Source organism: Amblyomma americanum, chromosome 1 (assembly GCF_052857255.1).
Source record: "Amblyomma americanum isolate KBUSLIRL-KWMA chromosome 1, ASM5285725v1, whole genome shotgun sequence".
Taxonomy (NCBI): domain Eukaryota; kingdom Metazoa; phylum Arthropoda; class Arachnida; order Ixodida; family Ixodidae; genus Amblyomma; species Amblyomma americanum.
In genome coordinates, this window is record NC_135497.1 from 133928804 (window position 1) to 133953996 (window position 25193).

Genomic DNA, 25193 nt, shown 5'->3' on the forward strand with positions numbered 1-25193 from the left:
AAGCGGTGCGAGGCCTCGGCGTCCCCTGCGCGTAGGCGGAAGCAAGTGTAGGCTTTTGACGCAGTCGTAGCGTTCTTGCTGTGTTGTGTTTTGTGGGTGCCGCGCTGTGTGAGGCAAAATGTCCAAGAGACGCCGGATAACTACGCTAGGAGCCCGGTCTGTGTTGCTGTCGCATGACAACAGCGATTCCAGCAGCAGCTCAGACGAGGACGACAGTGCTATCCACAAGGCGATGTTCGAAAAATGAGCGTCCCGTGGGACGGAAAGCCGGGGTAGCGACCGATACAGGCTAAGCGGCGACCGCGATGCAAACTGTGTGGCTAAAGATAATCAAGGGACCTTACGTGCGGCTACTGTTGACATCAGCAGCGATGCCGCGTAGTGGTTCCGGAAGTTACGTCCCCCTTCTGCCTCCTGCGCTTCCGCTCTAAAAATTCGCTGACCATTCGGCTTGACTAGTCTCGCTATGCGCTCGGAGCGAGAGCGGCTCCCACTCTGCCAGATCCTAACCGGATCGCGGGAGCGACCAGTCGAAGACACCATTAGTATGGCGCAGTTTGGAGCATTTGGCACAACAGTGGCGCCACTGTAAGTGTGCCAAAGAATAAATACAGGCGAATGGTAAAGTCTCAGTTCCCTCCTGTCCTGTTTCCTTCATGCACAATAATGACAATACACTACACTATCTCTGCCACCTGAAATAAAAACTACAGCAGTGTAAAATTCAAATACAGCTGGCTTCCATAAACTTGACATCATTTGATTAAATTTCCATTTCAGGCAAGTCATAAATGCATTGATCGCACTACTGTTTGTTACAACATCCTCGAAAGTGCAACAGGAGACACGATCCAGACAAGTACAGAAGTGCTTTTCCCTCTAATTAGTTCATTCTTTGTATTTTGTGCCCCGTTACACTTTCAAAGCAATTTTAAAGAGTTGTGTTGAAGTGATGCCCTCAAGCTTATTCCGCAAGACCAACAACAGAGCTGAGCTAAACACATGCAAGAGAGCAATGGCATGCCAACTCCTTGCGTGCACAAAGCTACGCTCTGAAGCAACATTTTCTGAACTTCTCATAAGAAGGGTATATAATGTTCATAAGAAGGGTATATAATGCTTTGCCTTGAACAAAAAAGTTTACTAATAAAATTGCATGCTTCTCAAAGATTTCTGACTAACTGAATATTTTGCTAAGCCCTCAGTGATGTATAATCTGTCAAAAACATACAATCCAACGAATTTGCTTCTGAAGATTACAGCGTGGCTCCTTTTGCATCACCTGCACTCTCTATAAAAGGTAAGAGGAGCTCTTGTCCTGAATGCTCTGGAGGTTTGGACCTCCAGGGCACCCCACTCAGAATCGAACTCTTTTGGCTGTATATCTGACAAAAGGCTGCACATGTAAAAATCGTGGAAAAAAAACAAAATTACTTGCCTTAATGAGGCTGTTGTTGACATACTCCACATCTGATAGAGGAAGCTTCTGTATGAGCAGCCCAAATCCGTAGTACTGTGGCTGAAGTCTAGAAAGGTCCACAGCAACAGCGTCAGCACTCAGGATTTCTCGGTACGTTTCCCTGTATACTTTCGGTACTTCAGCAGAAACGATGCGACGGCTTAGCAGAGGTGCTGCTAGCCAGTATGGTAGATCGAGCTTCGTCCCTAGCTTGAGGTCCTCTTCTTTTGAAGATGTATTTAGTGACCCTAATATTAAAAAAAAATTTGATACCAAAATCACTCTCTATTCATCAACATCTGCCAACGATGAGTTAAATGTAGAAAAGAAATTATTGTTCAATACATTTCATCCTTTACATAACACCAGTGCTAAATATCCGACTGAAACAATTTCTATCATCCACTTCAAGCAACACACCTAGAACAGTTTTTCCCGCTTTTAAGACAGCTAAATGCCACATAAGATTTTCATTGGTGTCCAGAATGTATGCTACAATTTAAGTCTATTTATCTGGAATGACACCAGCCTACCTCAGTAAAAGACAATTCTTAGGTTTAACTTAATGGTCTTTGACTCTTTGGTCTTTAGTATGCCAGATCACTGTTATTAAATGCAAGGCAGTAATGAGTTGTAATAATAAACCATACAGCTAGAATCTAGAACCGAATTCTTTGATAGTGGCGCCTGAAACGTAATGCCAGTAATCCAGGAATCACAGCAAAGAATCCAAAGTAAGATTCTTCTGCCTTTAACAAAATATGCCAGACAAAACTTGATAAAAATGGGAAGATACAAGTGAAAGCACATACTGTATGACCTCTGCAGCTATTTAACTCTTGTAATTTGGTGTGCACAAAAAATTCTTTTTGCAGAGTTTCAAAAATAAGACACACTGACATGATGCAGATTCATTTGTACACGCTGAAAGGAAGTTAAGATCAAAGCATGTATTCTTTTACAGTTCTATGATTAATGAAGCAAAAATTTTTTAAGGAATCACCACATGCTGTACCTTTTATTTCTTTACAAGCCATAGAATCTTTCACCTCAAAGTAACAGGATACCTTATCTTTTAGCTTCTTTTGACAGAAAACAATATTCCTTTCTTGCTGTCCCCTCACCTCTTTCATTTCCCTTCTTCATACTGCCTTCTATCTTTTATTTCCGCTGCCCCAGCTCAGGTGCCGCCGATACAGTGATGGCAGATGCCGGGGTGAGCAAAAATCTTTTAACTTCCTTTTACTATATTTTTTGATTAAACACTTACTACTACTTACTACTACTAATAGCAAGATTGATGCCAAATGAAACACGAACAGAAAGCAATATAAGTTAGCATCAAATGAAACAAAGAGTGACAGGTTAAGAAATTTCCTGAAGCAATAAAAGCATGAAAATGAATGAATACTGACTGATAAGCATGCACAAGAAAGTTGCAAGAATAATGAGGCATGTAGGTAGAATCGGAGCTCAGTATTCGCTTGCTCTGTACTGGAAGGTGAATAAAAACTGGCAAACTCCAGATAATCTAGAAATCATTTCTGGGAGGTACACAATCACTTAATTCTTACATGAACTGCACTTAGAGATAAGTGGAGAGTGCGCACTTCGATGAGTTAAGCCAGTATGGTTGTTTCAGCCAGTAGCATGCAGCCGCATAAGCTACAATACTTTCTAAATACACTAAAGATAACTTTATACATCCCACACTTGCTCTAGCCGATGTTCAGTGCATTTTAAACAAGCTCTCACAAACATTACTTCTAGACAAGCATTTTCAACAAAATTGGCAGGGTTTTAACTTACTTAAACCGAGTAGACGTGCATAAGCATGTGTTTAGCCTGGTTGGCTCATGGTTTTGCTTTGCTGGGTTATAGGCACGTCTGGCGACGATATTAGACACAAATTAAGCTCTGATCGAGGTTAAGCTGATCTGGTCTCCTCGCGCCACAGATGTAAGACGATGATGTGCAATGCACAGCGCAAAAGTGTGTTGCATGCACGAGGCATGATCAATGCGGAGATAACATAGTGCTCTCGTGCAGTGGCCAGCGAAGCTTATCTGTTCACACCGCCGTGGGTTCTGCGGGTACATGCATATACGCGCAGAAACCACAACACTGCAACACTAAACAAGATCTTTGGCCGGCGTTGGTGAGCGTATGAGTGTTAGCACACTAATAGGCTGCATTTACTGTATTGATCAAGCAATCAGTAACGTCGTTCAAGACGATGAAGTATCCCCTGGCACTGAGAAGTGAATCTGAAACTGCCGTAATTTCCGATATACAGTCTGCGCATGATGCATAGCCCTCAAGGCTGAATTCTGACTAAAAAAAGAATTTTTTCACAGACTGTCTGCACCCAATAATTGGTCTCCGAGAACCAGGCATGTAATCTATGCATAAAAATGTACATGCACAAGCTGATTAATCAGATGATCCAGGTTGCTGGAATAAGAAAGTCTGCTGTTTCTATGTTGAAAAAAGACTTTCCATAGTCTTCAGTACCTTTGCTCTTACTTTCATCTTTAAGCTTTAGCAAAGGTATTGATAAAATCTTGACAAAGAACCACTTCACAGGGTTCCACCACCAATTTGCACACTACTGCGTAAATTTGAGTTCTTAGAAAATGAGATAGCAACTTATTCAAGTGCCGATTCTGTTTACTACCTTGTCCATAATCGCTGTGCTGTTTTTTCCATTACAATGTAGTATCTAACTCAACTCTCCATTTTGCTGTAGTGCCTGTACTGTAAAGCACTCCTGCCATCAATCAGTCACACGATGACAACAAGCACAGCGCAAGTATCACAAAATTTCATGATAAAACCATGTTGGGCATTTCATGCTACACTATGTTATACTGAAAGAAAAAAAGAGATACTGTAAATTGCACTTCCATGGATAGTCTGCAAAGTGAAAAATTTCTACTTTAAACATACAGAGCCCGTAGATTGCACACCGTAAATTATAGTATTTAACAAATGTGATGCTGCAACATGTTTGTTGCAACAAAAGACTGGTGTGAAATACGTACGAAACAAGGATAGCCACAATTCCTGAGGAGAAATATAACAAAAAAATATTAACACTTATTCCAAGCATAGTAAGTGAAAACCCTGAGGAGGTCATCCAAACGCATGTGATATGTTACACGTCACGGCAATAGTAAGCACAATTCCTGGCTTCGGTTACCTGTCATATCAGATATTCTTCCATATTTTTGTGTTTTGTAAATAAAGTCCTTGGAGTTCAAATGCAAGGTCAAAAAGTGATCCACGGATATTGGCAAACGTTCACATGTAGTGGTAACCAAGCTGGAGTACCTAAACCAGGCCCTGAACGATTTTTCAACGAAGCTGGCACCTCCTTGCCTCAGTCTTTTCACTGCTGCTGACACTGGTTGCATGTCAAAAGGTAATGGGAAAAGCACAGGAGTTGGGCACAGCCTAGTGCACCATACACAACAGTACCATGGCACAGCTATTCATACATAAGGCCCTTTATTGTCGAACTGTGTAAAAATCAAGTGTATTCGAAAATCATGTAGAAATGAAGTTTTTCTTGAAAATAACCTACAGTTTGGGTTTTTCAGGTGATTTTTATAATAACTGAAAGAAATAACCATGAGCACTCTGCTGTGGGTCACTTCCCAAAGAAGGTATAAAAGCTAGGTAAAAAGAAAAAAAAAACGTTTACGAATTCATGTTTCTTGTTTAGATGTTTTTCAGATGCTTTTTTTTTACTTTATTACCATTTAAATCTGAAGCCTTTCTTCAGGCATTCTAGACCAGCCTGGCCCCTGCATGGGCTCTAACTGCAAGGATAATTTCTCAGCACCAGAGCTGCCATTTTGACATGCATTATCACTTTAGAAATGAGTAGCAAACAAGTAGGTGGCAGTGTTGTTACAATAATGCTAACATATGTTTTGTGGTTGAGCTTTTACTGGCTATTTCAACCTCACCTGAAAGTGAAGCCCTGCCTTGACTGACAAGGACTAAAAGGAGATTCAAGAAGGGTGACAAGAGCCAGACCACCAAAAATTAACTCTGGAGGTTTTTCTGAAATGGTTTTAGGATAGCCGCAAAATTCTGTGTGGTAGCCCAGTTCAGCTGTTTCCAGTGGCAAAATACATTTTGGAAAGGCAATTTTTGAGTAGAAAGTGGGTTTAAGGCAACTGTTCTAAACTACTTTGGTGTAAAACAAAGGACCCTAGTAGCATATCATGCTGCATCCCTTCTGTCTTTTCCTACGACAACAGAACGCTCCCATGTGCGCTACCTTTGGACAACTGAAAAGTTGAGCATCCTACCTCGAATGCTACAAAACAAGGAACCATCACACATGAACTGCAATAGGGCACTGCACACACTTGACTTACACTCATGCATATACATGCATGTGCATATATTTCTACAGAGAACTCGCATGTATAAGACTGTGATAAGACACTCATACCCATGATATTCTTTTGTTTTTACTTGCACGGATGTGATTGTGTGTATTGGCTGGAAATATTTTAAACTTCAGTGACTGTTTCTTCTATCAGTTCATGCGTCTTCTTTTCCCTCACCGATCTCTCTACCCTACCCCTTTTTTATTTCCATTGGTCACAGATCAGGTGCCTGATAAGTGGCAGTTTTTGTAGCTGACACCAATTTTTCTTCCTTTTTATAGTAATTACTATAATAAAACCTCTGCACCCACCATCAGCTTGCAGATATGCTCTCCTTTCCACTTGTACAAATAGACTGGTCAAGGGCACTATTTCAGTTTTAGTGAAACAACAAAACAATTTTTGCACAAAAGATATTATAAAGGATGGCACATGATCAGAAGAAACTCAAAAATGGGCTTAAACAGCACGATTCAAAGCATAAAATGTGAGCTTAGGACACATCACAAAACTAATCTGAATTCTGCACTACCAATATCACAAATTCTTTGATGGAAATGGTGAGGTTGCGAGAAGAAATCTGCATGTATGTGCCAGGTCAAGTCTGTCACGTCTAATGCTGGAAGAATATGGTGAGGGGCTTTCTGTAGGTGCCTGCCAGAGAGGCCAGCAGACTCGAAGATGGACAAAGGCAGCTTAAAATTGACACTGATGTGAAATTACAGTTGATCTGTATCAACAGATTACCACGCGCTAATGAAAATGATGCTAAGTAAAGGTACTGCGCAAAATAATACAAAACATGGACGAGAAGGGCACAACACGGGTGCCCTTCTCGTCCGTGTTTTGTACTGTTTTGCGCAGTAACTTTACTCAACAATGTACGACCGACTCGCCTAACAACAAGCACTCTTGAAAAATGACGCTACTTTCACTGAGAACAGCATTTATAAGGACGAAAAAGCCAAAAAATGAAATACAGAACAGAAAAGCTACTAATGGGCCTAGTTTATTTTTTCATGCTTGACTTTGTTAATGCACTACTCAGGGTATGAAACAGCAAGGGATGAAAAATACACAGACAGGCAGAGAACAATGCGCTCTGAAATAGAGGTGTCACTATCACAGGCCGATTTTGCAAGCAAACTGCGGCGCATCGACAGAGTTTTGTGGATAAGGAGCCCCACAGGCTAGGCTACATCACCATGCACTTCAAAACGGTGACCACAGAGTCCTTTTCGGTGTAGACGTCTAGTTCGAATCGAGTGGCCGTAAAATTTTTGAAAGTAATTTTCTCCACAATAAATGCGTTTTTTGTTGCCGGACAAACATCAATCAACATTCCAAGAAAGAGCCAAACTTGTTTTTTCCCATGTTCAGCATTCTTCCACATGCACATCACAGCTTCTAGCAGACAAAATACATTGGGCAGATTACTGCCCTCGATTCACTCAACACAAGTTAGCCTAAATTGCTGCAAAAGAAAACTTGTCACCGTCATTTTACTTGCTATGAAGCAAGATAAGAAAATGAGTGCACTCGCTTCAAATCAGAATAAAGTCACATATAATTGGGAGTTGCAACTTATTCACAGGCACAGGAAAGTAATTTTTTTTTGCCAGCACTTTGGCAAACGATTCCTCACTTTCTATTGTGGCGACGAAAGGTGTAATATGGCCCATTTTTTATACATTTAGCATATCATTCAAGACAACACAGACCTTTCTTATGCGCAAGATGAAGATTAAGCAAGAGTGCCACAATTCCCAGGCCATATTCTGCAATTTGCACATTATGAATAAAAAGAATAACTTATGATCCTGATTATGTAGTACCAGAAACTTCAAACGGCAAAGTGTCGACGTTAAGTTGATTTTTCACATACATAACCCGCACCTTCATCGTCAAACACTGAGCGGCGTGTGTTCTGCACAACAGGCGGCTGCACGACACTTACGAAAGCCAGCGACCTTTCCGTGAGCAAATTAACATTAATGCACCATACAGCAACAAAATTATGCTGCGCATCGCATGCTGAACGCGGTCAAACCATAAATATATCTACTATAACCAAAACAAACGTACAACAAGAGGTGCACAATGCTGAGCCCATTGGTGTACGTTGCACTTGAAGCTGTAGCTACGTTGATTGAGCATGCACTCAGCGAGATCGCGCACTTCCAGTGATTAGACAGCCTTGAAGGTAAGACGACTTCGATTCGAAGAATCAGACGCCGCAAATGCGAGTTTAAAGTTTCAATATTTGTTCACATAATCAAAATAAAGGCATAAGGATGCACACACGCTTCTTCACATCTGCCTCGATTGCACACGCTGTCGTGACATCAATGGGGTTGTTGCTGCAATAAAACGACTATTATTCGCTTTGAATACGTACCAAGCTTTGGTATGAGAATTTCTACTTTGCAGGGCACCCGCTCATTGGTAGTCAATATGTCATCGAGCGAAAAATAATCTCCAAAGCACGGCACCCTCCGGCTCCCAGAGGCGGACGACATTTTCAGCTTGCCGCCACAGCCCGCCGGGTGGAGAGTACGTGGGCGAAATCCGCCGCTGAGAACGAGAGTAGGAGCACGCTCTTTCCGCGCCCTGCGCTTCTTTCGCGAGCATTTCGCGAGCCTCGGCGCCTCGGCTACCTTCAGGAAGTAGTGCGGTGGATCCCTGCGCGGCAACGTGATGTATTTCTGACTCGCATTACGTCCTACGAGAAAGCCCTTGTAAGTCGTCTATATGACGGTGTTTTCTGTTGGGGGATGGGAAACCTACCCTATATTCTTAGCTAGCGCAGCGTTTTTGATTTTTTCATCGCGGGCGTAGAATCAAATGTGCTCTATTTTCACGGGCGTAGTATTTCTTAGTTCGCCTCTCGCGCAGCGTTCGGCGTCTGGTGCAGAAAAAATGATGTCAGGTTAGAAAGTGCCAGTCGTACCTTTCTTCCAGGCAGAGAAATGCTGACTTTTCTCGATATCTGGTGATCTGCAAGCTACGAACTCAGCCTGGAGCCAAGCATGCCGGCGATACTGTTGGATCGGCTGCCCCTGCCAAGCTTGCAAGCGTACACGGTCATCAGCGTCTTGCTGCTTTCAGGATCTGTTTATTATGCGGTTCAAGTCACCTCACAGCTGGAATGGAAAATCAACGCGACGTTCAACTTCGACTTCACTACGGATATCGATACCACCATGACTGTGGGGAACCTTACTTTCGTGAGTAACCATCAGGTCACGCTTGAACAGTTTCTGTTAGAACATCACTGCGTACGGCGACTGCTGGAGATCGTGTACTTCATGTTTCAAGAGCCACTTTGCGTATGGGTGAGTCGCTTTTTTCTGTCTATTTTTGTGAGGTACTCAGATTAAAGCTTCGTGTAGCGGTTGCCACCTTTGGCAGCAAGGAGGTGCCTTTCCAAGGAAGGCGAAGTATCCCTTTCCTTCGCTGTTTTATCATTTGGTGTTGACCCTGGTGCAGGTAATATGTTGCACGATATGAGCGTTTGATGGGCGCTAATTCTCTGGAGTGTTGGCCTTGTCGCCTTCAGGTACTACGCCGCATCCATAACCGGCTGTTTCGCTTCGTTTTCCATTTCGATCAGCTTGTGTAGTGATGCTGCCACTGCCGCCGTCTAAACCTTATTAGGTACGGTTTAGTTTCGCGTGGATTGAGTAACATTGTGTGGGCGATTGTTGTCTGTCTCTTATGTGGAACTTCACGGACTTCTATGCATCCGGTGAGGGCCAATCGAGCTGCTTTAGCTTCTCTGGGTAAAGTGTAGGATCAACGGTTCAAAAGGGGCGTCTCAGGCAGTAGTTAATTGTTCTCCACCCTTGCATAGAACAGAGACAATATGCGTTTTTGGAAACTCCTTTGAACTAAACGCTATTTGTTACTTGTAATTGAAAGGCTACCTGGGGTCCACATTAAGGGTGAAATTAAACTCCGAGCATTGTTTGCAGAATGGCTGTTGCATTGGCTGGATTATGCTATTTCGTTTTTCGTTCGAAATCATTTCGGACGCCTAAGAAAACAAAAGCTAGCTAGCATAGACAAGGCATATTCTGCACTCAGAGTTGTTGCGGAACGTCCAGAAGTGGCTGTAGTGTTGACTTAGGCAGCAGTTGCATGCTTTGCTGAATGTTAAGGTGTGTCACTGTGCTTTGCTGTTGCTAGTATTCACCATATTTTATGCATGCGGTTGGTAGACCTTGCTATCAAACATGATACTAGATAAGTTGTATTACAATATTCTGGGAAAGTGAGGAAGAATGAACTCGCTATTTGTGCAGGCCAACAAATTGCCCTGTACTCATGGGAGAGTCATTCTATAAAGATTTTCATTTAGCACTTTTAGTAAGCTAAGCAGTTTGGCTTGCTCCAAAACAATTTTAGTGTTCTTACCTGACGTTGTCCTGGCTCACCTTATAGCTTGCATTCGGATACTAGCTAATGCTCTACGGATAGTACTTCTATTACTAGAATGTTTTTGCTTGGACTGTAGCCTTCACCAGTATGCGAAATTCTTAAAACAGGCAATCATAGGCTTAAATTCTCATGTATGGCCGCATTTCGGTTGGAATTACATTTAAAATGTCATTTATCAGCACTGAGGACATTCAACACTCGCTTGCGAGTCTGTGGGAGCATAGAAACAGAGTATGCTAGCCATTAATGTTCTGTTTGGAGCAAAAGTGATGCCACATGATTTTCGTGTCGCACCTTCGAGTCACGACTGCACCTGGTGGCAGGACAGCCGAAGAGGGAACTTTTTATCTGCAGTCATGTTAGTTTCAATCAGTCACGCTGCTGGTTATTGAAAGTACTCAAAATTTGGCGCTGCAGTACAGTTTAGTCAAAGCTCGCATAGTATACACCACCTGACGGTCCCATAGTATTAAAGGGGAAGAGACACCAAAATTTGCCTTGCATTTTTGCTTTCGAATGATGCACAAGGCATTAATAAACATGCATCGCCATGTGAAATTTGTCTTTTCTCGGTACGTAACTTATAATTGAATTTATTCTTCCATGCAGTTTTGAGTTCAGTTTCAGCAGTTGAAAGACCGAGATCACGTGAGGCATACAAAAACTGCAGTAAAATAGCTCCTTGTTCACTTGCTGCCATTCAGGCTTCTGAAGTAGTTTAGCGTAATAGTTTGAATGAATTACAGTGACAAAGCAGCAGTTATTTACAGTTCTTGTTTGCCTTTTGTGATCTTATGCTCACTTTTGACGTCGCAGCTATAGTCTGGCAACTGAAACTGAAACTGCAGAGGAAAAAAAAGTTGTTAGAAATTATTTATTGAGTGTTGACAAATCCCACATGGTGCTCTATGTTTACTAATGTCTTACGCATCATTCCAGAGCAAAAACAGTCCAAAAATTTTGGTGTCTCCACTTAGTTGTTTTGCAGATGCTCAAGATTCTGTGCACTAGTTTTTTTAGGATTTGGGGGTAGGGGAAGTTTGTGTGGTGATCAAAAATTCACAAAAATGCTTTATTCTGTAGAACACTTTACATCACCTTAGTACAAAGCTGTGGAGAAAGCTGCCAAGTGGGCACTTTGATTGCTCTTGAGAATAACTGAAGTGTCTGTAAGCAAAGCAAAGCTTACTGTATTGACTTCACTTGGAAGGGTATTTACTTTGAGTATTACTTGTTTTTGTTATTTTTAAGCTCACTCTAGTCTACTGCCTTTATGTATTACTGGAAAAGGTTGCTTCAGATTGTGGTCAAGACTACAGCTGCTGCAGGGAAAAAGAACAGTGGTTCAAAGCAGGAAAGAACCTTTGTGGTTAAATGTGGGGTATATGTAGCCATGACCCAAATCCATTGTGCAGTTGCTGCAAGTAAGCACATGTGATGCTTTTTTCCTTCAGTGGCATGTTAGGAAAGGTGTGATAAATGCAGTGGTACCTGAAACAGGCTGAACAAATATGAAGTTTGTGTTTTATGTGCTGCATCTTACAACCACTGCTCAAAGGATGGCACCTTGGGTCGTGATTGCATGTGCCTCTTATGACTAGTACGTTATGACACTGCCACTGGCTTTGGTTCGTGCTTTTATTGCTTACTTTGAGGGTTTTTCTAGGGTAACATGAAAATTTCTTAAATATAGCTTGAATTCTTTCTGTGTTTTAATGTGACCTTGTTACTTATGGTTCTTATTCTGGATGCTTTTTCTGCAAATCATCCAGTGAATGGCATTTGTATTCGTTTTTACAAATGTACTCACACCGTCACAACAAGTACACACTGATTTGCAAAACTTTAATATATGTCGAATGCTTTCACTTGCATAAACAATTACTAACTTCAGCTGCTACCTCCAGATGTGGGTACAAAGCAGAATACCATTAATTGCTATTTGTTGTCCCTCATAGTTTATTTCTGTTGTGTTGCCATATTATTTTTTTTATAATTTATAGCCTAATTTCCTAATCTCAAGCTATCAGGGATGACGGAAAGAAAACTGGGGCTACCTTTTACATGCTGCAACAATGTAACAGAACATTATGCTTTTACAACCAGCATATTTTTAGAGAGTAGATAGTGACAGCATTGGACATAGCCGAGTTGTTAAGGTGTGCATGTGGTAAGCTCATTTCAGATGGAAGCAGTGTTTTAAAGGCATAGTACTAAAGGTTGCCTTGAAGATAATTTTCTGTATTGTGTATTTAGTTTGCAGACATACTGCTAAGACAATTTCGATGCAATTTCCACAAGTTTTCACACATTCTCTGCTCTCTAAAAACCGTTCTGAAATAGGCCCTTTGTATTTCTTGTGCTCACAAAGAAGTTGGCAACATCTATAGTGACATCACAGTATCATTTCACACCGCAGAATTAAACCAAAACCACTTGAGAAAAGTGGCACTTCAATTTGTTTTTGAAGAAGGCTATTTGAATTGAGAATGGTATAACTACATTGGAGGGAAAAATATTGCCAGATTGGTATTACTGATGCCAGGCACAGTGCATAAAAAGCATCGATGTGTCAATCACTTGAATGCAAGATATTGGAGTACCTTTGTCAGAAATATGCTGCCCAAAGGGTTTGCTTCTAAGTGGTGTAGTGGGGCAGAAATCTGGAAAGTCCAATGCTTTGTAGGAGTGAGTACAACAGTTCTGAATGTCTCACCTTCGAGACATTCAGAACCCTGACGCTGCAAAGCTAGCCCCACTATATGGCTAAGGAGCAAACCTTGTGGACCAGGGCTGTATTAGATTATTAGGTCCTACAGTGTCCAGCCTCGCTCCCTAGCACTACCAGATGTCTCCTATATTTCTGTTTTTTATATAATAGTTCCAGAGGTGGGATGAAAGGTTAATAATTTTGCTGCAAGGGTCTGTTGGCAATATCATTTCAGGAATATGACAACACAGCACTCAATGGTATTATCGATGCTTTCTGGGTGCTGGAAAGTTTTTTTTTTCTTGTTACTACTATGGTGGGCTGTGTGGAATACAGTGGACAACAGCATACGGCTGGCATCAGTCTGACCAAATGTAAGCCTTGCGTTGTGTGCTGTTGTGCCTGTGTTGCAGGTGCAGGATAAAAAAGTCATTATCATACTTGCTCTATGTGTTGTTTATAAGGTGTAAACTGTTTTTGTGCAGTTACACAATCTGAATGACTGATATGTTTATGTTTCACTTTGGAACAGTTGGGCATTCAAATAGAACACAATACAGCCTGTAACAACTAATTTGAATGGCATTATGATGGGACTGAACAACTACAGTTGGGTGTACCTTGTTGATTCACTTGTTATAACATTACACTTGGCTGCTGAACCTGACCAATGCCAGGCATGTCATATACTGTTAGAAATTGTGCGCAAAGCTGTTCTTTTCCATGTCTTATTCTATGCCACATGTAAGTTATCTCTCATCTTGTCATTACTGGATGGTAATGCAAACTGTTAGCTAGTTTTGAGTCTTTTTTTCAGGCTTCTTTGCAGACCATCTGCATTGTTGTGAAGGTGGTTGGCTGGGATTATTGGCAGCTGTCTCTCTCGGAGTGCAAGGGCTGACCAAGTATTGAAAACACCCCACACATTTTCATACAAGGGATAGCTTGATAAGTGTGAAAGTGCATCCCACTAAAGAGTGATTAGTTAGCTTCAAAGGCAAAACAGTAGGGTTTATATAGAGATAGGGTTGGAATGTTGGTTGGTGGTTTTACCTGCATGTGTGGGAAGCAGCAGGGAAAATTTCTTTGTAACTGGCTTGAAGCACGTGTTTGCAAGGGTGATTACCTTTTGTTTGGAGTGGCATGGAAGTGCTTGTATTCTCCAGCAGGCTGAGTTGTGGCTGTATATATTTGTATGGATTAACATTCATTGTGGAGCATACATCTACAGCAATCATACATCCATACTTCCAAATGGCGATCATGGATTCATTTTAAACCTTGACATGACAGGTTGGAATTGAGTGGTGGGGAAAAAAAGCTTCCTACCTTTAAATCCGATTTTCTAAGCAGTAAATGCATCTTCGGCTGTTGGGCACACATCAGCCTAGCCAGAGCGGGCTTTTGAATTGGTTTTACTAAGAAAGATAATTGGATGGAGTAGTCCTCAGTGTCTCTCTGAAAGATAAGAGTTCTTTCAGTGTCAGGTCTATGGAGAAGATAGAAAGCCAGTGTCTGAAGCCTAGCAGTCTTTTCTTCTTGTCTTGGTGACAGCCCATTTGTGACTGGATTCTGCTATTCTGCCATGTTTTATCTTAATTTGGGGTGGTATTATGTTGAACTCCTTTAACATCCAAGAAGAGATAGTTAATGTCATGTCATATGTTAATTCATCATCATCAGCCTGACTACGCCCACTGAAGGGCAAAGGCCTCTCCCATGTCTCTCCAATTAACCCTGCCCTTTGCCAGCTGCGGCCACCTTACCCCCGCAAACTTCTTCACTTTCTAAGTTTGCGTTCCTCCTGCTACTTTTGCCTTCTCTTGGAATTCACTCCGTTACTCTTAAGGACCGGCGGTTGTCTTCCTGCAAGTTGCTTTTCGCCGTGTGCAGGCTTCGGAGACCGTGTGGGATCGGTGTAGCATGGCCGGGGACAGCAGCGCGAATCGGACGAGAATGGGGACGGCAGATGGTCGTTCGGTTCGCACCGTTGCCCGCATGTTTGCGCGCGCCGCAGCTGAGGCTTGCAAATCCGACTGTTTGGGCCGGGCTGCGCCTCCGGTGGGGTGGGGGAGACACTTGCAGGCATGCGCACATGCCGGCTGCTGGACGGCGCGTGCAGTAATCTGCATAGCCGTTCGCCGCGACGTGGTGCTCTATCAGGCCAGCGTCAACCGGCTCCGCGACGTGAGCGAAAACAAAGCGCTGATGGTGGCCCAAGGTCACCGACGCGATGGCAGCGGTTCCATCTTAAGGAGTAAGTACACAATACAAATGAGGCGGCGGTGGGCGAGAGGGGGGCGCCACCGAGGCAGCTCATTGTTCTGTTTTGTCCGGAGCGTCTGCTTTCGCCGGGTCCCCGGTCGGGGGAGGAATTTTCTGTATAAATGCGTGTGGCGGCTTCAAGGTGTCTCCTTTCTTTTGGTAATTGCGCCAAAGCCAGCAGGCTGGAACCTTCCGGTGACGCCGTCATTGAAAGCTGTCAGCTGCTTCGTCGCGCCGCAGCGGCTGAAACTGCGCGTGTTCTCGGGTCGGCCCGCTCGCCATGGTCACCGTAGTGGCTGCAGTGCTTCCGGGTAGTTGGGGTGGCTGCGACGCGGTCTTAGCCACGGGCACTCGTTGGCGTTGCGACCAATGCTTAGCATGCCGGCACCGCATGTGGACTGGATTTCCGCGTCGCTCGTGCACCGGGAAGTCGGTTGGCGCCCCAACGCGTAATGATACGCAGGAGGCCGTGACTAATCATTGGCCAAACTTATGGGTGCTTGCAAAATAGAGGGACTGAAATGGCGCAGCACGGACAATAACGCGTGTTATGACAACGTCAGTGCTAAAAACAATCCCATTGAGCGCCCAGCGGAGTAAACAGGGACCAAGGATCGAAGCCCCATCTTCTTACGGTAAACAGGTCTTTCCTTGACACTGAACGATGAGTCTTGTCGTTGATGTTGTTTTATTTTAGGCTATTTGTAGTGCAGGTGTTCGCTCCTCGTAATACCTCCTCCTCGATTGTTCTTGTTTTAGTCTTTGCGCGTCTTTCTTTTTATTTCAAATTATGCCGTACTCTACACGCGCATGCACTCCCAACCTTTAGTGCGAGTCTATCATTACGTTCGTGTTTACAGTGCTTCTCTGGCAATGTAAAAGCATAAGATCAACTCCATTGGTCGTCCAGCTGTCCCTTCTATTACGCTGCCTTGTCGGCGCTCTTATATCGTGTCTAATTTGCCTTTGAAATTCGTTGAGACTGGGTGCAGCCCGCGAACGCACCCACTGCTGTGTCTGTGGTCGTGTTGCGTTGGCATTCGAAGCAGTGGGCAAACTACAGTGCGTCTACGCCCTTCTGCAAGGCACTGGTTTTTCAGTTGAATTGGAACACACGCGAGTGTACGTAACATGTGTACCTAAAGCGGAAAGTTGCGTAGGGCGACAGTATTTGCTGCGCTGACGTTGCACCGACTGGCTGATGAATCGTGGACAAAAACATTCTGAGCACGAATTCATGCGTTCGGGCCGCAGCGGGGCCGTTAGGCATGCGATATTTCTGTTATCATTGTTTAGCCGAGGTCCAGCTGCGTGACCGGCCGGGATAAGGATTCAACCGGTGAATGCTCCCGGACATCTCGCTCATTGTATCGCATTCGCCCCCCGAGCTTGCTGATTCCTCCTTCGGCATAGGTTTCCCACGGCGCTGTTGGAAAACCCCGCTTGTTTACTCCACAAGCAGGGGCTGTTCATCCGGAGTGTGACAGTCCTCGGTGACCAAGGCAGTCCTCAGTCCCCTAGCGAGCAGGCTGTTAATCAGCGTCGGCTTTAGGGTCCTATCCTAAAGATGCGGCAGGTATACGGAGTGACATGTCTTAACCTCCAGACAGATCTACTAAAGATGGCTGTAGATGCTGCATTTTATTGTGGCGAAAGTTATACGATCGCTTTGCTGTGATGCTTGCCGGGCTTGTGTTATAGCATGGCTTTATCAGCTGGCAACGTTAACCTGTGTAAGCGGGATTCATTTTGAAGACGAGCGTTCTCGTATTTTATATCCTCGCCGGCGGCGTCTATCATTGAGATGATTTATTTAGGCCGTTGACGCTGTTTGCGTACGTTTTACCGTTGTGTTGCGGAGAATAAAAGAAGCAATTGACTTTCAAAGAAGGCATTGCATTTGAAGATTGTTTCGAGATTAGCCGCTGTTGCCGCGCGTTACTCCGATGGCAGGGCGTTGTCACCTGAACGGCGCAGTGCGGATGACGCACGAAGTTCCCCCCGTTTGAATTGTGTAGCGGCTTCTGAACGTACGGGATGCGTTTGTTTGATTGTAGGGTAGCAGCTGGACGCCTGGGGAGCTCGGTGCTTGTCGCCTTGCATCAACAGTGTCCCGCGATAGCGCCGTCTGCGTTTCTTCCACTCGATGGCCGATTTCGCGCCAGCTGCGAAGGATTGCAGCCATTTTACTGCATCGGCGGTTGACCCATGTGCAACGTGGGGGTACAGGCGGCTGTTTGGAGAACAACGTACGGCGGCTATTCTTAGCCCCCAGTGACCGCAGCAAGACCTGGCTGCCGGCGGGGCAATGCGCCTGCTGGCCCGGAGCCACTCGGGGGCACGGCCCACCCGGACGGGCCCGCCGCCGTCGTGCGCCGCGCGTGCTGTTAGTGCGTCTCGGCGGCATGGGGGTCACGCCATGGCAGTCGGTCGAAAGGCAGGGTCCAGTGCAGAGCAGCATATTGAGGCTCGCATGGCAGCGCACCGCCGCTCGACAGCCGCTCGGCACGCGCTAGTTTAAAAATGGCTTCTAAACTGAGCAGTGCAAACGTTGCGGGTCTTTTTATAGACGATGCCAGCCAGGAGGAGGAAGGCTGGCATTCCTCAGGCCCGTCCTGTACGTGTCGTCTCTCCGCGGCCCATTTGAACCGGTCAGTTTGCGCGGGTCAGGTTCTCCGCCGCGAGTTTCGCGCCTGACTGTGCTCCATTGTGCGCTGCCGGGCGACGGCTCCATCGGGAACGCGCCAACTGGTCGCGTTTTCTGACGCCCGTTGATGCGAATGCGTTCACTGCCGTAGGAAACAGCTTTTGGCTCCTCCTCCTGGCGCCAGAGCTTGACACAATCGAGCCTTGTCAACTTCGGGCGAAATCGCACATGATGGGCTCACCAAAAAATGCTCTGCAATTTATTCAAACGTCAGATAACTACTAAAAGCGGCGCGTCCAAAATGGCTCATATAAATAGCCGACCTTCACAGTGAAGCATGCATATTCTGTGTGCCTGTGCGCTTAAAGAGGTTCATACATTTGCTCACAGCTGCGAGCAGACAGATGCAAAGGCATGCGTCGCACAGATGTAGTTTGCTGCTATTGTGCTTTCGGTTTTATGGGATAGTTCACTTAAAAAACTTCACACCCTGCGAAAGATGATGAATATCAATGGCCTCTGTGGCCAAAGAGCGCCATGGCAAGCGGTGGCTTTTCTTTTACTTAAGGCGGGGTCAAAGACCCAGTGTCCTAGTGTTAAACCGTTAAACAAGCGCCTTCAAGACTACAGTGTGTTAAACCTGGTACGCCGGTACTCAGTCGGACACAAGCCGTGCAAAGCCTACCGGGCAGACTGCGAAAACGTTCACCACTGTTTTGCGCCCATAACATGAATCACAAAGGGGAAACCGCGTTGCCATACATTAGCGCAGCATGCGCATTACCGTCATGATGGAATACGTCTATGCAACGAACGCGCTAGGAACTAGTAGGAACTATTCAATTGGAACAGTGCACGCCTTCAGCGGCAGGCGCAGCCATAACAACACAGAGCGAGCTGGATTGCATTTGTTGGCGCAGATCAGTGCGGGATGATCAAAGCCTTTGGCGTCTCTTTGTAGTGTAGCAGTCGGAGACAACGAACGCGTACTCCTCTGCCTCTCGCACAAATGCTGCTGCAGAAATTTGCGCACGCGTGAGCGGAGTTCACGAAGGCGCCTCTCGTTACGAAACGTAAACTATCCCTTCGTCGAAGATACCTTTACTCAGCTTTCAAAACGAAGAGCGCGCATGCCAACAGTGGCGGCCGGCGGCTCTGCCATCAGGGATGGACGAATCCATGGTGGTGCAACGAAAAGGGAGACGAGTTGCAGCTTGTAGGTTCGTCGCGGTGTTTGTATGCGGTGGCAATTCGCGCCGGCACCGGCTTTTGTTTAACTGTCACACTATTAGCATTCCTCCAGCGCCGCATGACTGCAACTTCGACAAACGTACCGGGTTCCATTCTATATAGCGCTACTAAACCTATTTGCTCAAACGCGCGCTGTGTGAGCGTCCATACGTAATGATCATGCTCAACTCTCATCATTTATGAAAACAGCGCTTCATGGCCCGAACAGGTCGAAGATTAAAAGAATTAACGTAATGCGCCTCAGAAGGCGAGTGTGCCTTTCGAGAGTCGCCAAGTAAGTCCAGCTGACACGGCGCGAACTAGTGTGTAGCTCCATAATTTCGCCGTCATTCTCGGGCTGGGCGATTTTTCTGGCCACGCCTCTACCTTGCAGCACGAAAAAGCCAACACAGCTTGTGAGGGGGCGCCTCACAATCACGGTTTCCTTACCGATTGGCTTTTCCGCCTGTTTAGAACAACGCAGCAGCACAAACATTAGCGGCGCAGCGTGGTCGAGAGCCCAATGGTTTCCGCTGCTTGTTATGCCGCTTACAAACGGAGATAGAACGCTTGCCGCTGCGCACATAATCTGTTCTAAACCCATAGCTCAGCTTCAGTGGTTTAGGAGACCAGGTCGATAAAATATCTTCGTGTAGACTTACCGTAAAAAGGACGATTGAGTTGAATTTCGTTGTATGTGTAATCCGCGATGACAACACCGGCCCATCCATGCACATCATGGAGTGAAAAAAAAAAAAAACGAAGGGAGCGTGACGTCACGCGCTGAGCCTCCGCAAGCCATCCTCCTCTCAAGCCGCTGCCTTCTCTCCCCGATGCTAGGTACCGAGGGCACTTTTGCGCATTGACTCTTGCGATTAGGCGCTTCATGGCTACCAGACCGCAAGCCAGCTCGATCCGTGGCGCTTTTTGGAAATCGTACCGAGGTTGTCTCGCCCGAGGCGCATCTGAAATTTCAAGTGCAGGCGTGGCACTGCGCAGCGAGCGAAAGCGCGCGAAAGCGAAACCCGGCTGGAAGCTACCGCCGTCTTATCACTTGAGGGCCTCTTTCCCATGATGCTTTCCATTTAATTGTTTTTTTTGTGACTAGATTTCAAAAATGTCACGTGACGTTCCCCCCTAGTTTTCCGCCATGGCTCACATTCACGCCTTGCGTAATGGCGCACACAGCTGCCTGCAGCCCGAATGATGTCCCGCCGTCTCAATGTGAAACAAAAATCCCCTTTCACGGGCATATCGTTTAACATTCGCACGATTGCCGTGCCGTGTGCAGCTTGTGCTGGTGTCCATGCCCACAGTGGGCAATTTTGTTTAGAAGCTTAAATTGGCCACTCACGCTTTAAAAATCATATTTTCGCAAAAAAACAAAACCGAAACCTTACTGATTTGCCCATGCGCGCCGCGTCTCATCCAGTGGCCAGTGCATGGCGTACTTTTCGAATATCAATAAAAACGGTTGTATGGCCACTTCCTTTTTGCCACGCTTTGCCCGGTACCATCCATGCCGGTTAGGCGTCTTTTCGCGATCTTGTCCTCAACGTTCCAGTCCATTTCGGCGGTGGACTGCAACGTTGGGGGGCCCTGTCTGGACGAATAGTTTTTTTTTTCGTGTTTGCGTTTACAAAACTGGTGTAGGCGACATCAGTTGGTCATCGACTCCGAAGCAGCAGGTGTATGGGAAGGAGCGAAAAAATTCTGGCTATGTGACGTTTGAGGCGGAGACGCTACCACTCCGCCACGACGGCTCAAGGTTTAATCATGAATAAAGGCGCATCCAGTGAATCCACGGGTTTCATATATTAACTCTTCCAATCCAGAAGTCGCCGCGCTTTCGCTACGTATATCCTGGCCTTACAGAGCTATAGGCCATCAGCAATTTTTCTTTCCTTGGCTCGCTGCGTTGTCCTTAACTTATGCTGAACCCTTTTCCTTAGCCTCCGCGTTTCTGCTCCATAAGGCGCAATTGGGCGGTGCTAAATTGCGCCCCGCTGTCTGACTTCGGCGCTCGGGAACGGAACCAGGGGCCACATTTCCGCGCCCACATTGTCCCTTGCACCTTGTCTCCTGCGTTCAGCGTGTTGCCTTCTTTCACGCCCACGCTGGGGCTCCTTGCAGATTGCCGTTGCGCTATAGCGACCTCTTCGATAAGACGTTTCCTGCTGCTCGGAAGAACGACTGACACGCCAATTGACGCGGAGATGGAGCAGGCAGGCGTGCCAAGGACGACTGCGTATAAATAGCCCTGCGCCACACGCGTGCGTGCGTGTGTGTGAGAGATCACTCTGCTGTTTCTTCAACGAGTGACTCGGCCTGTAGAGCGTAACTGTACCTTCCTGATCCCAGGAACGTGGGATAAAGTCGCGATTGAATTTCATACTTGGGAATAGGTTTCCCACATTTTTTTTTTATGCCAGCTTTCAGCGTTCGTTGGAACGGCGTGCGCGCTGCATTGCTCAGCACTCGCACCGAACGCTTATTTTTTGTTGCCTTAACCGCAAGAGCGAAGCCATGCTCTGCTGTACACTCTTAGGGAAAAAAAGGTAGTAGTACTTACTAACTTTGGGTATAGTAACTGCTTGTCACATGTGTTACTGCCCTTCTAGTAACTGCAGTTAGTAACGGGAAGGTTAGTAGCAGTTGCTAACCCATTGAGTTAGTAACGGCTGCTACCCTCAGTTAGTAACGGGAAGCTAGTAGTATTTGTTAAAAAAATGAATAGAAATTTTCGCATGTGTTTCTTAATTTGTGCATACTGGGAAAAAAAAAAAACAGCGACATGGTCAATTTGACTAAATTCCGAAACCAGTCTGAGCTGTCAGGTCGTGCTGGCCATATATCACACACTTAGGTTTAGACTTATTAGGCACTAAATGTACAAATTATGCGAGGTTATGGCATGAACTTAACCGGGCGCACACAGAGGTTCAGAATGCAGGAAAAGCACAAACCAAAAAAAGACACACACACGTGCACTGCGCTTGCACAGCGCACAGGAAAGTGCACAGGCCTGCCCACTGGCTCAAGCCGCGCGACAATCGCTGCCATGTGCTGACAGTAGGAGAGCTAAAGGATAGGAGAGCAAAGAGTGGAAGAATAGACGCGCGCTATAATGCCCCAGGCCGATCCCGGAGGCAGTGCAAGGCCAACCTGAGGCGGAGGTGAAGCAAGCTTCGAGCACTCCGCCACATTTCCAAAGATAAGTTTAATATCTTGGGTCCAAAAGGGACTCTTAGCAGATATTATTAGATATTAGGTAAACCTTTCTCAGTCCTATATACTCCGTAAATCTGACTCTCTGTTACGGGCTAGTGGCTCTTACCCGTTGAGCTAACATACCAGCCTTAATTGTGAAGTTAAGATTGTAGAAGCAGCTTAGTCTACCTAACCGCACGCCCCTGCAGGAATGTTTAATTACAAAACCAACTTATTCGCTCGACAGTCTGCGTCAGTTATTTGACTTTATTTTAGAGCTAAAGGAACGGATACTAAGTAGTAGCTAGCGACCAGAGTTAGTAGGAAGGTAGCAATGGCTACATTTACTAACTATACCTAGAAGAGGGCAGTAAATAGTTAGTAAAACGCAGTCCGAGTTAGTAACTGCTGCACTTGCTACCTTTTTACTACCCTTTTACTAACTTTTTTTTTTTGAGAGTGTATGCCTAGGTAGTAACGGGCAGTGAAAAGTTAGCAACGGTGTAATAGAACCAGTAAGTGCTGCACTTACTAACGTTTTGCTTGCAGTTACTAGCTTTTTTTAAGAGTGTTTTTTGGCGTGACGTCGTTGTGGCTTTTGACTGCAGGGGAAGTTTCTAGTGTTAGTATGTGTTCATAGCGGCTCCGTTGACCGACATTTACCAGATGACTTGCACTCTCGCACGGTCACCGACTTCAGTTCCTTTTGCTAACTGGATGGGTCGATGTGCAGTACAGAATTTGTCAAAGGGGGTTTGCTTCTAAGCCGTGCATTGGAGCTTTCGTAGCATCCGCGAAGTCCTAACTTTCGGCGTGGGGAGGGCCAGTATTCATCTTACTTCTGAGAGCTTTGGAACCTTGGGGGTGCATAACGAGCCACACGGCGTGGCCGAAAAGCAACCGCCCCACCTGGACTATAAACTTCTTATCATGGGTGTACACGTATGCTTTCTGCGCCGATGCACATTGACCTGCTCTCCAACGCATATCGTGGAGCCGCCCCATGCCGTGTTTGCCTATCCGCAGACAGCGTCTAGTAAGGAAAAAGCTTCTCATTCGGGGGGTGTTTCTTGTTCCTTTCCTTTCTTTGTGTTCCTGCAGGGCAAAGCTGTTTACGGTACCGGAAGAAATGTTTGCCTCATGCGTTGACTTCTCGCTATAATCCTGCTACTAAAGGCGCAAGGACAGAGAAGTGCACGACACAAGCGCTCCACACTTCTGTAGTTCCTCGGTGTTTTGTCGGTCACGTAACCCCGGATCAGCGAGAGGCAGGGTTCTCTGGTCTGGCTCGTCGTCCCTGCTATCGTGCGGCGGTCATCAGTTTTCTGTTTTCGCGGAGGCTTATCTGCGGGTCACTCGGGATAGCACTGGCCATCTTAGAGGGTAGCACGTGTTGGCATCGGAAAGGAAGAAAAAAAAAAAATCCTTCGCGGAGGAAGAGCGACGGCGCATCGTCGGCGCGCGAGTGGTTGCCAGGACGCTGCACTCCGCACCCGCGCCTGTACTACGCGCGCGCGACTCCGCTGGTTCCGATGGCAGCAGCGCCATTGAATCAACGCACATCTCTCTTAACGTAGTACACAATCAGCCGCGGCCTCTGCGGCGCTTGGGAATGGCGGCTGACGGGAACGCCGCGCGTATGGGTCCGGACAGGACGTTTCGCAACGCGCCCGAAAGCATTCAACGCTGTCGCCTCACTGAATACGGTCACACGCGTTTCCTGTCGTGTGACGCGCCGTATGGGCGCTCTTTCATAGCATACAGGGAGCCAGCCCAGCGCTTATCGTAATGTGTTTGTTTTTTCTTGTTCCCAGTTAGCCGTTTCGCTTTCAGCAGGGAGACGCTTTTCATTGAGCACAATGGATACGCAAACGCACACTGCCGCGTTTTTACCGTCTCCGCCGCGCGTTAAACAGGTTTATTTATTTATTTATTTATTTATTTATTTATTTATTTATTTATTTATGCACAGCGCCAACAGGTATTACAGTGGGGGAGGGTATGCAAAAAGACGAGGTTCGATCCCGGCCCGGGCGGTCACATTTCGATGGAGGCGAAATGCTAGAGGCCCGTGTGCTGTGCGATGTCAGTGCACGTTAAAGAACCCCAGGTGGGCGATATTTCCGGAGCCCTTCACAACGGCGTCCCTCATAGCCCGAGTCGCTTTGGGACGTTAAACCCCCATAAGCCAGCAAAAATCAGTGATTAAAAAAAAAAAAGAACGAACGCGGCAGTCACGAAAGTACGCATAGCACCGGAAAACTGGAAAGCTTAAAACTTAAACTTTCTTTCGTTTTTCTTCGTTTCTGTCTGCGTTGGCCGAGGTAGTTGAGTTGCTTGACAGTTGAGTGTCGCGTTCGCCTTCTTGTTGTGGACGGTGAGCGTCCGTACGCTACTGGGCCGCTGCGCCCCTGCATTCGCCGCAGGCGCAGGAAAGGCACAGGGCGGCATACTGCGTTCGCTTGCGAGTGCACGGAGCTAGTTTCGGGCATGGGCAAGCTACGGTTGTTTGTTTTTAAAACGCCGACCTTTGTGGCAGCAACGTATTCGTGACACTGAGCCGCTAAGATCTGACGAAGGTCGAGCTAGGTTTGGAGATACCCTCGAAGGTTGGCCGTAATGCATTTCCAGTGAGCTGCCGTACCTTGTAATCGGTGCTTTTCTGCCTTTCCTGGTGGCTTTTTTTTTCTTTTTTCACTCTCTCTCGTCATGGCGAGCTTTCCAACGTGTACTCTCTCGCTCATAGTAGTACTCTGCATCGGACTGACGCAGACAGGCAAGGGCGGTGGTGTGCTTTCGCTAAGCCCGAGCTCCCGTTGTGGGCGC

General features: G+C 46.0%; 2 protein-coding genes across 3 annotated transcripts in view; one reads left to right on the top strand and one right to left on the bottom strand.

The window, feature by feature from the left end:
- The window catches only part of Psf3 (DNA replication complex GINS protein Psf3), a 43601-nt gene extending 35119 nt beyond the window's left edge, over nt 1–8482 (bottom strand). Inside the window, exons 1-2 of the mRNA XM_077646959.1 lie at nt 8264–8482; nt 1439–1707 (exon numbers count right to left, since the gene is read on the bottom strand). Coding sequence (XP_077503085.1) covers nt 1439–1707; nt 8264–8384 — 390 coding nt within the window. The 5' untranslated portion in view covers nt 8385–8482. The remainder of the gene's footprint in view (nt 1–1438; nt 1708–8263) is intronic.
- The window catches only part of LOC144113698 (E3 ubiquitin-protein ligase AMFR-like), an 85357-nt gene continuing 68639 nt past the window's right edge, over nt 8476–25193 (top strand). The window contains exons 1-2 of one of the 2 annotated variants that reach the window (XM_077646955.1): nt 8476–8603; nt 8827–9200. In XM_077646955.1, the coding sequence (XP_077503081.1) occupies nt 8895–9200 (306 nt within the window). In that variant the 5' untranslated portion in view covers nt 8476–8603; nt 8827–8894. Of the gene's footprint in view, nt 8604–8638; nt 9201–25193 lie in introns of those variants that run through there. The other variant, XM_077646956.1, reaches the window with a different exon arrangement.